At 38.3% G+C, this 16,468-nt stretch overlaps 1 protein-coding gene across 1 annotated transcript in view; it reads left to right on the top strand.

Moving 5' to 3' along the window:
• The window catches only part of LOC140775575 (alpha-N-acetylglucosaminidase), a 75,102-nt gene that overhangs the window by 2,834 nt on the left and 55,800 nt on the right, over positions 1 to 16,468 (top strand). Inside the window, exons 4-6 of the mRNA XM_073118955.1 lie at positions 1,881 to 2,002; positions 12,967 to 13,052; positions 15,134 to 15,228. Coding sequence (XP_072975056.1) covers positions 1,881 to 2,002; positions 12,967 to 13,052; positions 15,134 to 15,228 — 303 coding nt within the window. The remainder of the gene's footprint in view (positions 1 to 1,880; positions 2,003 to 12,966; positions 13,053 to 15,133; positions 15,229 to 16,468) is intronic.

Here is a 16,468-nt window from a genome sequence, read left to right on the forward strand (position 1 = left end):
TTTTATAGAAGATTTGAATCTGTAGGTAGTAGAACATTAGGAGAGATACACTTACAGGATGATATGAGTTCATCATAATTACCATCATATCAATTACACCAACTAGAGCTAGAACACTATTATTATACTTTATATCTACAATCTGTATATGTTTATAATGTCTCTATGCTTGTGCCGGTGTCATCTATTTTTTGTGCATGTTCAATATTTATATCATATTATAAGAAAATTATAAAATTTCTATTTGTATGAAGACTATGCGAGACATTATGATGAGCAATACTATCAGTGAATGAGTTTTGAAAAATATCAATAGTTTTTAATACAACATTCTCATGTTATTTTTATGCCAACAAATGAAGTATTTGATTCTCTTCGTCATTTTACGTCAACTAGATATTAATTTTAATTATTAAACTATTATTGATTAATATTATGTATTCAGTTATATTATGGAGTGTTCAATCATTAATATTAGTTTTAATGAGTGTTTTCAATCATAGTATGTGTTGAATATATTTATATGTAATTGTTGCTTTATCTTTAATAGAATATATCATTTATAAAAATAATCTAAAGATAAAACATTATAATATAGATTTTAAACTTTTAATACATATATTTAAACCAAAAACTAAAAATTGACATATCAAAGACCAAAAAAACATCTTTAAATATCTTAAAAAGTTTATTAAAAATAATTTAAATGCGTGGCAGTGGCACATAGAGGTATGCCACTCACATGGCGGGGCGTGCCGCTTGGCACGCCTCATGCTGACCGGCACTATCGTCGGCACGGCCATCATTGATATGTATATATGCATACATATCTTGCATATCATTAGCATATTTTCTTTGTTTTTGATTTTTTTGTACTTGGGTTTCCCAATCATTGATGTATGCATATCTTGTATCTATGTCCACGCTTCACAGCGTCTTCTTGGACAAAACAAAGATGTAATCTGGTTGAGCGAATGTACACTTCATACATAAAGAAGGTCACAATTTTTTCTCAAGATGGTAAATATAGCAGTCCAGCAATGAACAGGTATATATGAAGCGAAAAAATTGAAATTAAATTAGGGCTTTCCATGATAGGAGTCAAAGTTTTAAGAGAATGGCAACACATATTCTGTCTGCATGATACAAGCTGGTCGACACTTGACCCCCACGGCTTGCAACTATGCAGGTTATGGTGGCTTAGTGATGTAGGAGGAAAGAAAAGGTAAATATGATCTACTCAAAGGATCCAAGATTAAAATCTTATTCACTATTCTATTCAGGAGATAATGATAAAAAATAAAATCTTATAGAGATATCTGTGTTCAATAAGGAAAGAGGGTCAAGAATTTTGTTATAGGTCTTCAGTAGTTACAAAATAGGTCTATTAAATAATCTATAAAGGAAGATTGTATTCAATAGGTCTATAAAATAAAATCCTTGCTTGTAGGTCTTCAGTAATTACAAAATAATCCATAAAGGAATTTTGTTATAACTAAGGTTAGGAAAGAGGGTTAAGAATTATCTTTTTACAGCATGTAGCCATGCATTCTCTTTGGGGTGTTAAGACCTAAGAAGTTTATAGGTCAAGCGTCTGGCCTGCCCTTCATTTTGTATCTGGACTATAATCTGTTAGAATTTAAAGTTTAAGAACTTTGTAACAATTTAGTGCACCTAGGGATTTGTAAAAACTCATCTAGAGGTGAGAAAAATGTTTCCCCCCCTCTCTCTCTGCATCTTGGATTGAGCTTTTATGAAAACAGCAGTCAATGAAATTTGTCACTAGTGAATGTAGAAGTCTACTACAGTGTCAATTTTTGTTCTCCTTTATATTCATCTTAAGATGTCAATTTTTGTTCTCCTTGTGCACTTCATTGTAGACTCTTTTGTCTGGTGGGATTGGAAAAGATGGGAGAAAGAAATCGATTGGATGGTTCTCCAAGGAGTTAACTTGCCTTTGGCATTCACAGGACAAGAGGCCATTTGGCAAAAAGTATTTAAGGTAAAATAAAGAGTTTTATTCTTCTCAAAATGCCTTTCTTAGTTTTTTTGTTAAATGTACTGACCTTCTAGATGCACTAACGTCTGTGAAGATTTTAATCACAAGTAGTTGGTTATCATCAGTAAAAAGACTGCATGTATAAAATTTACATGGAATATTTATTTTCTTCAAAATTCTAGTTGGATGAAAGGTAATGTCTAAATTATGTGTTCTTTGAATAATGCTTTCTTGTACTTTTCATAAACAAATGCACTTGACAATTAATCTATCGGCATGTTCTAATACTCATATCATCAAAAATGTCAAAGGCATCTTTACCTATGTATCACATCTTGGTTTTCCCTTTCTTCTGGAGACTATTTTGATAGAAGGCAAAGATTAGTATGTAAATATACTAAATCTTTAGCTCATTGTGAGTTATCTTATACTAAATTTTTAGCTCATTGTGAGTTATCTTATACTAAATCTTTAGCTCATTGTGAGTTATCTTATTTTCTTCACCGTTTGAATAAATATGTATGCGCTTCAAAGCCTTCAATTTTTCTCACAGCACGAAGACGAGCAAGGTTGTCTAAGTAACCAAAGTGTAGGTGCAGAGGCATGATGAACAATCCACATCTTTGGATCAAAATAATTTCTATCAATGAAATCATAATCGGCAAAACCTCTAGTAAAATTAGAGAAATTGGCATACTTCTCATATATAATTTTTCTTTCTTCTCTCCCTATTATAAGAAAATCTCTTTAAGCATTTGTTCCTCATCCGAGAATTTCCATGCCATTATGCAGAGGTACACGATTTAGATCCTCTTCAATCCATGATGAGGTATAATATGATTGTCAAAATAGTGAAACAAAGACGATATTAAAGTGAGCATATAATTCAAAGTCTTAAAATCACCTTGGATTTAAAGAACATGTTAAATAATGGAGTAGTGTATTGCTTTTGTCCTACCTATTATTTAGAATCTTATGCACTACTAAATAAGAGGGGTACTCATCGCCTTCCTTTTTGTTTTTATTCCTATATATGATTGTCTTTATTGTATCCCACCTCTCATATATTCAAACAATGTGTGTCGTTGTCTACAATGATCAATACCACTTAAATAGATTCTATAAAAGCCAGTATATAGTCAACATTTTCTCATTGAAGGTTATCAAGATTCTTATCTTTGACAAATTATGCTTGGCCCACATATCCTCTTTTGTTATGAACCAGATCTAGAGCGATCCATCTATAGGATGATCCCAAGATTTTGAGGGATAGTAATATAGGAAGTCCTGGATCTAATTGCTTTGGAATGAAGTCAATCAGAGATCTGGATGGAAAGTTATGGTTAAAATAGTGGAACAAGGTCAGATAGGGCAGAACGGTAAATAACTAATATTGCGTCAGTTGTTGGGGGGTAGCGGACGATCAAAGGTGGTGGTGAACGGCCGTAAGATAGGGTGGCTGCTGGTGAAGGAAGGTGGCTAGAGTTTGGAAGATCAGAATGCTTCTACGGCTATGATCTACTTCTAGAAAAATAAATGCAATCTGACGGCTAAGGTAATAGATAAAGACGATAAAAAATATTTAGCTAAATATTCACCAAATATTCTTCCGTAGTTAGAAAATTACGAAACCAAGTGGAATCGATCCGTAACTCTTTGATCTACGTTTTTCGTATTTACGTCCTTCGCAGATTTGAACTAGAATTGGAACGAAAACACAATATATTACGGATGATGGTGATGGTGACAAGTGGAGTGGATGTTAGGGTTATAGGTGATAATGGAGATGAGGGTGGATGAGTGATGTTATTTAAGGGATAAAGACGAAGGGGAAGAAGTGGTCGAGATCCCAAGGAAGAGGGATGACTCGACAGACGAGAGAGATTAAAAGTTAGGAGAGATTTTACCAACAGTAGAGATGGAAGGTTGGTGAAGAAGGAGGAGGGAGAATAGGGTAAAGAGATGATAAAAAGGCAAAAAACTAATATTCCAATAGCATAATGATTTTGGCTGTTATCCACACTTTTATAGAGGCTAGCCAACAAGCCAAAATAATAATTATTAACCCTAATTCTAGTGGACTCCCGCCGATAGCGTTCGAATGCACAAAAGATATTCTCTGTTGATGCGAACCTGATGCAGACGTTTGAAAGCAGCGCTCGAATGCACATTTCGCATTCTCTGTTTTTGCGAACCTAATGCAGGTATTCGTAAAGGTGTTCGAACGTGCCTACAAGAAATTTATTTTAATGAAAATAAATAACTAATGCAATAAAAAAAGATTCTGACAAGGTGTATCAGCCTACTACGCTTCCTTCACTTTGTTCTCAAGGTGTAAAGTCGGGAAAACGCTCCAAGATGTCCGTCTCCAACTTCCATATTGCCTTATCGGATGGCTTGCCAAGCCACTAAACTAGAATCTCCATATCTAATCTGGTACCATGATGTCGGTGGCGCCTGGCAGGTACACGAACTAGTTCTACGATCTTTGTCTCCTCCAATGGTTTTGGTAGAACTGATCTAACAATCTGATGATCTTCAATCCGCTCCCTCAACAATGAAACATGGAAGACATGATGTACTCTCAACCTCTCCGGTAGCTCCAAATGATATGCAAGTGGATCGATACGTTCTAACACCCAAAACTGACCAAAATCATCTGTCGATACGGTTGTACTCTCACGAACACCCAACTACCGATGTATCCATGCTTGAGACTGGGTGTATCCATAGGATATCCATGCGACAAACAGAATCCTTATTTTTCTAAAATAAATAACTAAACGTAATAAGAAAAGACTCCTATAGGGTGTATCCATGCTCGAGACGACTCGGTGAAGTCCAAATCACATCATGCTTAAGCCGGCCAACATGAGATCTTATAGGTACCTACATGTCTAAAAAGAAGAGATTACAACATGGGTTACGTAGACGGTGGAGCAAGGCATCATCCGACCAAGTTGGAGCATCTACTCATCGCCAGTTTTAGTTCGGAAGAAAGATGGCGCTTGCGTTATTCTGTCGACTACCATGCCTTAAATGCCATTACCATCAAGGACCGATATATAAAGGAGCTGCTGAATGAGTTAAAGAGAGCCTCTTACTTCAGCAAATTAGATATTCGAGCTAGTTATCACCTAATCCGAATTGATTGAGCTGATGTGCACAAAATGCTCTAGCGACCTTTCAAGGGTTAATGAATGAAGTTTTCAAACCTCTCCTATGACGATAAATCTTGGGTTTTCTTTGACAACATTTTAATGTACAACATGAATTTTGAGAGCGCTTACGACATCTATGTAAAGCGTTGAAGATTTTATAGGCCAATTCGCTGAAGGTGAAGATGCTCAAATGCTTGTGGGCGAAGCAAAAAATGTAGAGTACCTTAGTCATATAATATTAGTTGAAGATGTTGCTATCGATCCAAACAAAGTTGCATGTATGATCGAGTGGCCACAATTGAAAATCGTGCGTGAACTTTTGGGATTCTTCGGTTTGATGGGCTATTATAGGAGGTTCGTGGCTGGTTATGGAAAGATCACATCACCCCTCACAGCTCCTAAAGAAGGATGTGTTTGAGTGGAGCAACAAAGCTACAACAACTTTTGAGGCATTAAAATCACAGCTCCTAAAGAAGGATGTGTTTGAGTGGAGCGACAAAGCTGCAACAACTTTTGAGGCATTAAAATCAGTAATGATGACGGTGCTAGTTTTGGTGCTACCCAATTTCACCAAAAGCTTCATCATTGAATGCGATGCATCCGGAGTGGGAATATGTGCTGTTCTCATGTAAGAGGGCAGATAGTATTTCTGAGCAAAGCATTATCTAGAAAATCACAGCAACTCTCGACATACGAGTGAGAGATGCTGGCAATTCTGCACAAGGTGACAAAATGGAGGCTGTATCTAATTGAGCATCACTTTATCATCCGTATCGACTAGAGGAGTCTTCCCTACTTTATAGGACAACGTATCCATACGTTGACACAGTAACAATGAGTCACAAAATTGCTAAGATCAATTATGAGCTGCAATATAAAAAAGGAATGGAGAATCAAGTGGCGAATGCTTTATCGCGTCAACTAATTGAAGCTGAACTCATAGCCTATTCCACTCCTTTTCCCTTTCTTGAGGACCTACAAAGAGTAGGTATTACTGATCCATATGTGAGAGGTTTGCTATAGGAAAGTAGAGCTAATCTGGAGAGCCACCTCGAATTGGAAGACCGAGATGGGCTTTTACTCGACCATAGGTGCATTTGTGTGCTTGAAGATGCATCGTTGCAGACCGGATTGTTGGAGCACTTCCATCACACTCCAAAGGAGGGATACGATGGTGTTTTGAGAACTTATAAGAGGATTTCCCAAAGTTGTACTTGACCTAGGCTGAAGAAAAGCGTTAGAGCACACGTGAGGGCTTGTGAGACGTGCCAACGGGTGAAGACGGAGACGGAGATGATAAAGCTAGCTAGGCTTCTACAACCCTTGCCTGTGTTGGACCGTGTGTGGAAGGACATATTCATGGACTTTATAGAGGGCTTACCACTAGTTCGAGGATACTCGGTGATATTCGTTGTAGTAGACTAACCAAGCAAATATGCTCATTTTTCAGTCTTGAAAAGTGCACGAGGAATTTACTATTAGAGGCTAGTGATGTGATGATTAAAGTAGCACAGCTCACACAATTCTTGATTTCACCTTTGGGTGTTTGCAAGCTGATATATATCTATTATTTTCTAGCTGATTAACTGGTATTCTCTTTTAAGCTGAAAGCTATGAAAAACAACAATATATTGGGCAAGGTTTCAAGTATTGAAATCGGGATTAGGATCGACCGTAAAAAAAACAATAATTATTGGTGGTATCAGCCATCTATATCGATATGTATTTTGAAATAATTTTTTAAACATAGAAAAATTCTAAAATTTTTAAAAAACAATAACGATAAGATGTAAATATAAATTGTTCATATATAAATCCAAAAATAAAAAATAAATATTTTCTTAATTTTTATCTCTTTCTACCACTTACACTCTCTCTCCCTCTAATACAAATAAAAAATTTCTTACTCTCTCCCTCACTAACTCTCTTATCAAACTCTTTCCCAATGCCTCTCTTTTATTAATTTTCTCTCCAACTACCTCTTTCTCTTTCTCATTAACTCTCGCTCTTTCTCATTAACTCTCTCCTTCATCGAATCCCTTCTCTCGATCTCTCCCTCTTTGGTTCTCTCTCCTCTCCCTCTCCTACTAACTCTCCTTCTCCCTTACTAACTTCCTTCTCTCTCGATCTCTCCCTCTTTGATTCTTCTCTGACGATACTTCTCCGACGAGCTCTAATGAGGTATTTTCTCTTTTTCTCATACTCCCTCCAACAAGCTCTCTTTATCTCTCTCTCTCTCTCTCTCTCTCTCTCTCCCCCTCTTCTTACTTTCCTCCCTCTCTTTCTCCCTTTCTCTCTCCTAGTTTTGGTCGGTTTTGGCCGAAACGATCAATCCTTACCTGAAACGGATTAGGTATCGGCTGATACCTGGCTGAAACCTTGGATCAGGATTGGTCGAAACTTAGAACCATCATTTTAAGACCCTTATCTTTGAATAGATATATTTCCGTATCTAGTATTGTTTGAAATAGATGATTAATTTGGAGTTTTTTAGTTCTTGATTAATGATTAAATGGTGTATTTTAAGATTTGAGTTGTCCAAAGGATCCTGATTTTGTCTAGTAAGAGTTAAATTGTTAAAGAGTATTGTTTTACAAAGAGTTTTATTTTTAGTGAGTTAGAGAGACTAGCTTCTACTTGAAAACATGGTATCCAAAATGAATAGAAACGATGGGGCTTATAGAATAAGTTAGCAAAACTATTACAATGTCAGAAGACATTAACTACAGATTTTGAAGTGCATGAATAGTAGCCTAAGTTATGTTGTTTGCACATTTCATGTTAAGATTCAAAGGCTCTTCTAATTAACGTTTTGGGAGTAGAATATTTGATTATCTAAAGGTAATAGAATTGGTTTTCTAATTTATGTAGCTGAAACGAAATATATTTTATATCTTATGAATGAGTGGAATTGCTATTCATAATCAAATGATATGTCTCGTGAACATCTTTGAGCAATAGGATTTAGATTTGGTATGAGTTCTTTATATGGTACTTGTTACATTTCTTGCTCAATGCAAATGTGCCATTTATGTTTTGCAAAAATTCGGTTTTACATATGACTGTCTTTGCTTTGCATGAATGCGCTATAAAGATTATATACTTATGAAAAAACTATATTTTCTAATTTTATGCTCCAAATAAAATTGATATTTGAAGCATTTGTAAAGAGATATGTTAGATTATAGGCTTGAAAGCCATTATTTGAGTCATCTGATATGCGTTATATCTGTTGGTTAGTAGATGAACACTAACATGTGGTCATAGGGATAGGAATCCCAAAATTCTGGTGTAGTATAAATGGGGTGAACCCTAGTACCCCAGGGTTTAATAGAGGTGGGCCCTATTAGTGGGGCCAATATTTGAAATCCTGATATTCGAACGCATAATGCACACTCTCACAACCACGTTCATAACCGCGTTCACAACCGCGTTCGAACGTACTCCACCCGCGAACTTATTTTCTTGGAAATTAAACATTAAAACAAGAAACAAAGACACTCCTAAAGTGTATCCATATTCGAGACGACATCGATGAAGTCCAAATCGTATCAATCCACCACGCTTCCGCAACCTTATCCTCAAGGTTTGAAATTTGGGAAGCGATCCATGATATTTGACTCTAGCTCCCATGTAGACTCGTCAGTAGGTTTGCCTAGCCACTCAATCAGCACTTCAGTCTCTAATCTGGACCTATGGCATCTTCTCCTGCGGCCTAAGACTCGAACCGGTTCAGTGGGGCCATCTTCCTCCATTGGTTCGGGTAAGGCTGAACCCACCATATGGTTAGGCATGATCTGGGCCTTCAATGCCGATACATGGAAGACCGGATATATCCTAGTTCCTTCAGGTAGGTCCAATCGGTAAGCTACTGGACCGATTCGTTGTAGCACTCGGTACGGACCATAGTACTTGTAACCCAACTTTTGATTCAAAATTGGCCTCAATGTGGATTGCCGATATGGTTGAACTCGAACGAACACCCATTGATCCACCTCAAATTCTCTCTCACATCGGTCTTTGTCATGAGTTTGTTTCATGCGATTTTGGGCTGTTGCTAGGTGAGTCTTAAGCCGTCTCAATGTTTCATCTCGATCAGCAAGTTCCAAGTCGAGCTCGGTTCTATCTCCCGCCGCGAGTCTATCATAGGTACGCAAGACTGGGGGGAGTGCGCCCATAAACCGTCTCAAAGGGGGTCATGTCGATGCTAGAGTGATGAGTGGTATTATATGACCACTCGGCCCATGAAAGGAATTTGACCCAATCCTTTGGTCGGTTCGCCACAAAGCAACGCAAATATTGTTCCAGTCCGCGATTCACCACCTCCGTTTGTCCATTTGACTCAGGGTGATAAGCTGAACTAAGGTTGATTCGGGTCCCTTTCAATCTGAAGAACTCGACCAAAACTCGCTAATGAAGATGCGATCCCGGTCTGACACGATCGTCCTAGGCATCCCATGCAAGCGCGCCACTTCCCGAACAAAAATTTCAGCAACCCTTTTTGCTAAAAACGAGTGAAACAATGCTATGAAATGAGCATATTTGCTCAGCCTATCCACCACAACAAATACCACCGATTGTCCTCGGATCTCCGGCAGCCCTTCGATGAAGTTCATGGAGATGTCCTCCCAAATATGCTCTTGTATAGGTAGCGGTTGTAACAGCCCGCTAGGTTTGAGCGTTTCCGATTTGACTCGTTGGCAGATTTAGCATTCATGCACATATTTTTTCACGTCCAACTTCATCGCTATCCATGTACAGCTTTGGGCCAGCTGCTTGTAGGTACGTAATACCCCTTCATGACCTGCTATAGGAATATCATGGAAGTGCTCTATCAATAGTCTCCGTAGCTTTTCGTTCCGGGGTACCTTGATCCGCCCGCGCTCTAGTACTAACCCACCGCGCTCCTTGTGCTCGGGATGGCTTGATGGGTTCTCTTTCAGCTCCTCCATGAGTCAGACCAGATCACTATCCTCTGCGCTGGCTCTCCGTAGATCTGAGAAGAAAGGAAAGGTGGGTGCCGAGAAAGAAGCGAGCTCCCTTGTTTCCCCTTCGTTTGGAAGTTCAAGTAACGGTTGACTCCATCCAGCAGCACTCTCTGGTTATTCCTCCAAAATGTCAATATGAGGCTTGTAAAATTAAATGTCACGGGCCCCAAGCTTCGAAGCCATTGAGTTCCCAAAACAATGTCGGCACCTCGCAAGGCCAACGGATAAAGATCCAATGTGAAAGTTTAGCCTTGCACCTTCAATTCCACACCTCCATAAATAAAATCTGCTTACAATGTGGTGTCATCTCCAATCGTCACATCGAATCCTTCCGTGGGTTTCAATTCAAGCCCAATCTTCTTAAGGAGCCTCTTCTGAATGAAGTTGTGGGTGGACCCGGTGTCGATCAAGATTCTCACTATAGATGTCTTGATTACACCGTTCACTTGCAAAGTCCTTGGCGCAGCTGTCCCCAAATAGGCGTGGAGGGAGATTTCGGCTATCATGTCCTCCACGGGTTGCTCCTCAGCTACTTCTTCTTGATATCCAGCCACATCTTCATTTTCAGCTGTAAACTCATCCTCAGCCTCCTCTAATCCGTCGATTAGCATCACTGATCCTATCGGTTTAGCGCAGCGATGCCCGGATACAAACTTCTCATCATAACGGAAGCATAGGCCTTTGGCTTTTCGTTCCTCCACTTGAGCAGGTGTAAGTGCTTGTTTTGGACTTCTAGGTGCGTACTTCACATCTTGGGATAGCTTCAAGGGTGCTCGAGGAGACACCATCGCAGCAACGGTTCTCGGTACTCCAGTAATATTTCCCGCCGCTATGGTTGGTTGAGCTTGATTGCGGCTTCCTTGGCTCGTCCAATTCTGTTTTAGGTGTAACTTCATGGCTCTATATATCTTTCATAAGCACCGCATCTTTGAAGGCCTCCTTTAAGGTTCTAGGCCTTAAAGCCCTCACATCGGCTTGTATGTCTCCTCGCAGCCCGGAGATGTAGGTGCTACGAAGTTGCTGATCCATCCATGGTGGATGACATCGGCTACTTATCCTCTCAAATTCTTCTTGGTATGTCCCAACCGTGGTCTTTTGCACCGTCTTTGAGAGGAGAGCATTAAAGTTTTCATACTCCGACGCTCCAAATCGTCGTGTGATATCAGCGCAAAAGTCAGCCCAAGTTTCGATAGCCTCAATGGCATTGGCTGCTCAAAACCAATGAAGCGCTGCATCCTCAAGGTGGAAGCTCGCAAGCGTCACCTTGTATTCTTCTGCCGTATCTTAGTATGCGAAGAATTGCTCCGCCCTATACAACTAATCGATCGGGTCGCCACCTTTGAATTTAGGGAATTTGAGACGCACAACTTGTCCACGGATGCCGTTGTCTCGTTCCGGATCATGTTCAAGTCCTTGTCTAACCAAGGGAGGATGCACTATGAAGGGTTGATGATTCCTCCTTCGGTTTTGATTAACTTGCCGTGGTTCCGGATCGTATTGACCCGCCCACGAATCTTGATCTTCAAGGAGATCTCCATAGTGGTTCGCTCATCGGATGGGTTCACGTCAGGGTGGACGAACGTTTATGGGGTGGTCTGTTTAGGATCCGTGGATGGAGGCACGAGATCCTAGGTGATAGTGGTTGGAGGCGGACCGACGTTTATGGGGTGGCCCCAATGAAAAGTGGTGGTGGAAGGGTTATGGTTGATGGAAAGGTTAGGGCAAGTGTTGGATAGATTGGAAGAAGGAGGAGGAGAGGGCCGCCCCTAAGGGTCTAGGGTGATTGGCCGGTCGAGGGAGGTTAGAAGCGGCGTCACCGGGGATTAAGAGAACGAGAGCGAAGAAGACGAAGGAGGCAAGGCAAAACTCAATTCTTCAATAATCACCTCTGATTGCCATTCACATCTCTTTTAGAGGCTAACCAAACAACTCAAAATTAACTCTAAACAATACAATTTCGCCGACCGCGTTCGAACGCGCTTGACCACGTTCGAACACACCGAGTTTGCTCTTCTCTGAATTTACGAACGTGATGCAGGCGTTCGAACGCGTCTGTTTCCCACTTCTCTGGATTTGTGAATGCGATGCAGGCGTTTACAGTGCATTTGAACGCGGCGTTTGAACGCACAATGCACACTGTCACAACCATGTTCACAATCGCGTTCATAATTGGGTTTGAACGCACTCCACCCGCGTTCGAACGCGACTTAGAGAAAATTTATTTTCTTGAAAATTAAACATTAAAACAGGAAACAAAGATACTCCTAAAGTGTATCCATGTTCGAGAAGACATCGGTGAAGTCCGAATCGTATCATATATGTATAGGATTTGTGCATTGTAGCTTCATTTGGTTTGTGAAATGGTTTCTATTGTATATTCAATTTTTAAAATGTCATTGAGTTGGGTTGTGAACTCATTATGTTATTCCCCCCATTTTAGATATCTCTTATAAAGTATGAAGACGTAGTGGGACTCTCATCAACATTATTTCGAATAGTACACTTTTTATTTTATCTTTTAAGTTGACAACTTTAAATTACATAGTATATGTCATCAAGGATTATATGCACATGGAGAAATTTCTGTGTAAATAGTTAAACATCTTTCAAGCTTTGTTCAGGCACAAGAGGTTCAAGATTCTGCTAGTCTGTAAATTTTTGTGTGTGCTTTTGCTCACTTGCCAGTAATTTCCATTTCAGATGATGTGAATCATGCAAGTTTTTCTTTTCCCATCCTTTTCTCATGTCTCCATGCTGAAGTAAATTTTTTTGATATTTTCCTACATGTAAATTTGCTGATTAAGGTATGCTATCTCAGGGTTTTAATGTTAGCAGTGAAAATTTGGGTGACTTTTTTGGTGGTCCAGCCTTCCTTGCTTGGGCTCGAATGGGGAATTTACATGGGTTAGTTAATACTTATATCCACATAGTGGGTTTCTCACATGTTATCCTATATCTATGTGAAGCAATGAAGTCTAGTATTTATGTATCTTAGTTTTACAGATTCAGATTTAGCAAGACTAAGCTGATAATTTTAAGCTCTGTATTTTAGTCAATGGTGATTTTAAAACTTTCACAGTTGCTTTTACATCTTGTAAAGTTTGGGTTGTCAAATTATCATTAATTGCTTCATTTTGGCATAGAAATTTTTGTTGAACATTCAAGATTCTCATGTGACATGGGCTAGGTTATTGCTTTTCACATATCATGTGCACCACCTTGTTGAGGTCACTAGAAAAGTATGGATGATAGGTGTTGTTGGTGAAATTGTTCTAAACAACAGGATATATCCTCTTTCTTTCCAGAATACAATTATTTGCTTGCATGTTAAACTAATTTATTTGCTACCATATGTTTTATACAATGACATAAAAAAAATTTGGATAGTAATTACATCCACATTTATCTTGTACAGAAACAGAATATAATAGAAATGCTTTGGCATATGAGGCACTAATATAATGCTAACATTTTACTCATGTAATAGTTTGTATGATGTACGGCAATCGAACATATAGCTCTAGTATCAAATCGATGTAGGACAAATACAGGAGAAAAAAGGATTCAAGACGAAGATTAAAGATGAGGAATGATTATTATTTATTGTATCGACCGCTATAGTACCTGGTGGAAAGCTGGTGACCAAAACAAAAAATTCTTTTGATTCAGCAGTAAAGAGTCAAAGAAAACATAGAAAAGAAAAACAATATTGACAGAAGAAAGATAATAATTATGGAAGAAAGAATAAAGAGAAGAAAGAATGAAAAACAGTAGATTAGATGGAAAGGGTCACACTGAAGGGTTTAGTGTCACACCAATCTACACTTCACGCATAGGAAGAAAAAAGAGAACATCTTTTTTCTTTATTTATTTGAAACAAAATGGAATTATCATTACAGAAATCTTCCATCCTATTTTCTAATAAGGGGTGGGTCAAAAATCCTAACCAGACTTGGTTCCTAATTGGATTAGATCAAAATATACTTTACTCATATAGGTTGTAATAAAATTTAACCAAATACTAACTTATTAACCCAAGAGGCTTTGAATTGAGTGCATGCCAGACTCAAATACAAAAGTTCCGAAAAATACATATGAAATGCCAAATAAATAACGAAAATAGAAAATTAACCTAAACTTAACTAGACCTGATTCAATAAAGACATCAAAAGACCAACTATCAACTCTCTAATGACTAATCTAGAATATTATATTGGCCTCTATGCTCCTACATCAAATGCTTCCACTATGTGGTACCTTGTCTGGAGTTTCTGCAATTTGAAGAAGATGCAAACAAGGTCATTTTGTTCACATGTCAACAACTGATGATGTGTCCCTACAAATTGACACCTCAAATTTGTGATGCATTGATTGTTAAATTTGTAGTCGGTTGAAGGTTCATCATAATTTGATGTCTCGAGTCCACATGTGAGCTGGAATGTTAGAATATAAAGAACCATATTGCACTTTTCAGTATACTTTGACATTCATTCTGGATTTCAAGTACAGTATAAATTTTCCAAAAAGGGTAAAAAGGAAAATCATTATAGTTTGTCCTGGATTTCAAGAACCTTATAAATATTCCAGAAAGAAAAAAAGGAAAACCATTGTAGTTTGTTAGTCTCATCTTAAGATTGAAAGAAATGAATTGCATGGTAACGTAGGGTTGATTGGATTTGTATATTTTGTTAAGCCCAACCAAATTAAGCTGCAGGAATCAGCTACCTAGTCATTGCTTGGCTGAAGAGAAGAAAGAGGTACATTAATACATTCAGTAAATATAAGAGAGCCATCACCAATTTCCATGAGAACAATACACTAGAATATTGTGAGCAAAATTGGAAAAATTGTTATCAAAATCAGAAAAGGTCATCATCAGAATCAAAGGAACTTGTGAAAATCCAAGTGTAAATATTTTTACGAGTATTCTGTGTAGTAGTTTCCAACTATGTTTAACATCTTTTATTTGCTTGTTCATCTCATAGGTGGGGAGGACCACTTTCTCAAAATTGGTTGGATGAACAATTAAAATTACAAAAACGTATCCTATCTCGTATGATTGAGCTTGGAATGGCTCCTGGTATGACTTCCATCTTTACAGATTGGCTGATCATACAGCCTTATTTTTTCATTTATTTGTGCTTTTGCTACTTGTATGATTTCCTAATTGATGATTAAGATAGAAGACATATCTAGGGGACTGGTGCTGAGATGACACATATCATGTCTACAGAGTGCACGTTTCGCTGTGCCATCACTACCAATGCCAGATTGTAACAATGTTGAGCATGGAATTGTCTCTCCCAGCTTTTCAATTGCTATCCAAAAGTGATGGAGTAGGAGGGAGGCAATCCTTTTCATTCATGTTCATCCTCAGCTTCATCATTCTCATCATAGTCCACCCGATTAACAAGTTCACTACCTCATGTCCCTTGTAAACCTAACCAGCTGAGGTGGGTCTTTAAGCCTCCCAACTTTTAAATAATTAGAGAGGGCCTGATCTAATTGTCTGAAATGAAAACAGATTCCGTCACATGCTCACGATCTTTGGAGTCAAATCTTGTTGTTTTTTAGTCTCAAATACTATTACAGAAGTGGAATTTAAGAAATGGGTATGCGTGTGACTGTTTAAACATGGAATTTAAGAAATGTATGTTGCAGATTTAATCCTTTAACTTATTAATATTATAACTTCTCCTTGTCTTTGTTCAAGCCACAAAGCCCTAACTCTTGTCTCTTTGTCTGGATAGGGCTCTGTGGTCTTTTCTTCTCCCTAAACTAATTAAAGACATGATGAACCCTTGCAAATTATGGTACTCTCTTGTCTTATTCCTGCACCCTTTATCTTTCTCCCCCTTATCCTTGTTCCTACATGCCATGGTTGGCTTACGGCTTGGTATGGCAAATCAATCCTTGCTAAAAAGTATATTTTAATAGATCCTACTAGAATATCATATGTAATTTCTTGAAAGAAGAGTTAGCACAGGCTGCCATCGCCGCTAGGTTTCCTTAGCCATAGAGGAAAAGGTGAAGAAGATGATGGGCTAAACTCTCTTAATGGATCCTAACTTAAGTAATATATTAGTCCTCACTTGAGTGATATATTAATGGATCCTAATTTAAATGATGATGGATCCTAACTTAAGTGATGTATCAATAAATAGTAACTTACAATAAGGGATTATATCCACGATGGTGGCTGAGCCTCTTCTCCACCCAACAATGGAACTTCTCCGGCTCCTCCACAGGACTAAGAAGGTATGTTTTGACATATGTCGGCATGTCAATCCATGCTCACATCTAAAATTGGTTGTTTGACA

Source organism: Typha angustifolia, chromosome 14, assembly GCF_048772165.1.
Source record: "Typha angustifolia cultivar Huaian chromosome 14, ASM4877216v1, whole genome shotgun sequence".
Classification (NCBI taxonomy): domain Eukaryota; kingdom Viridiplantae; phylum Streptophyta; class Magnoliopsida; order Poales; family Typhaceae; genus Typha; species Typha angustifolia.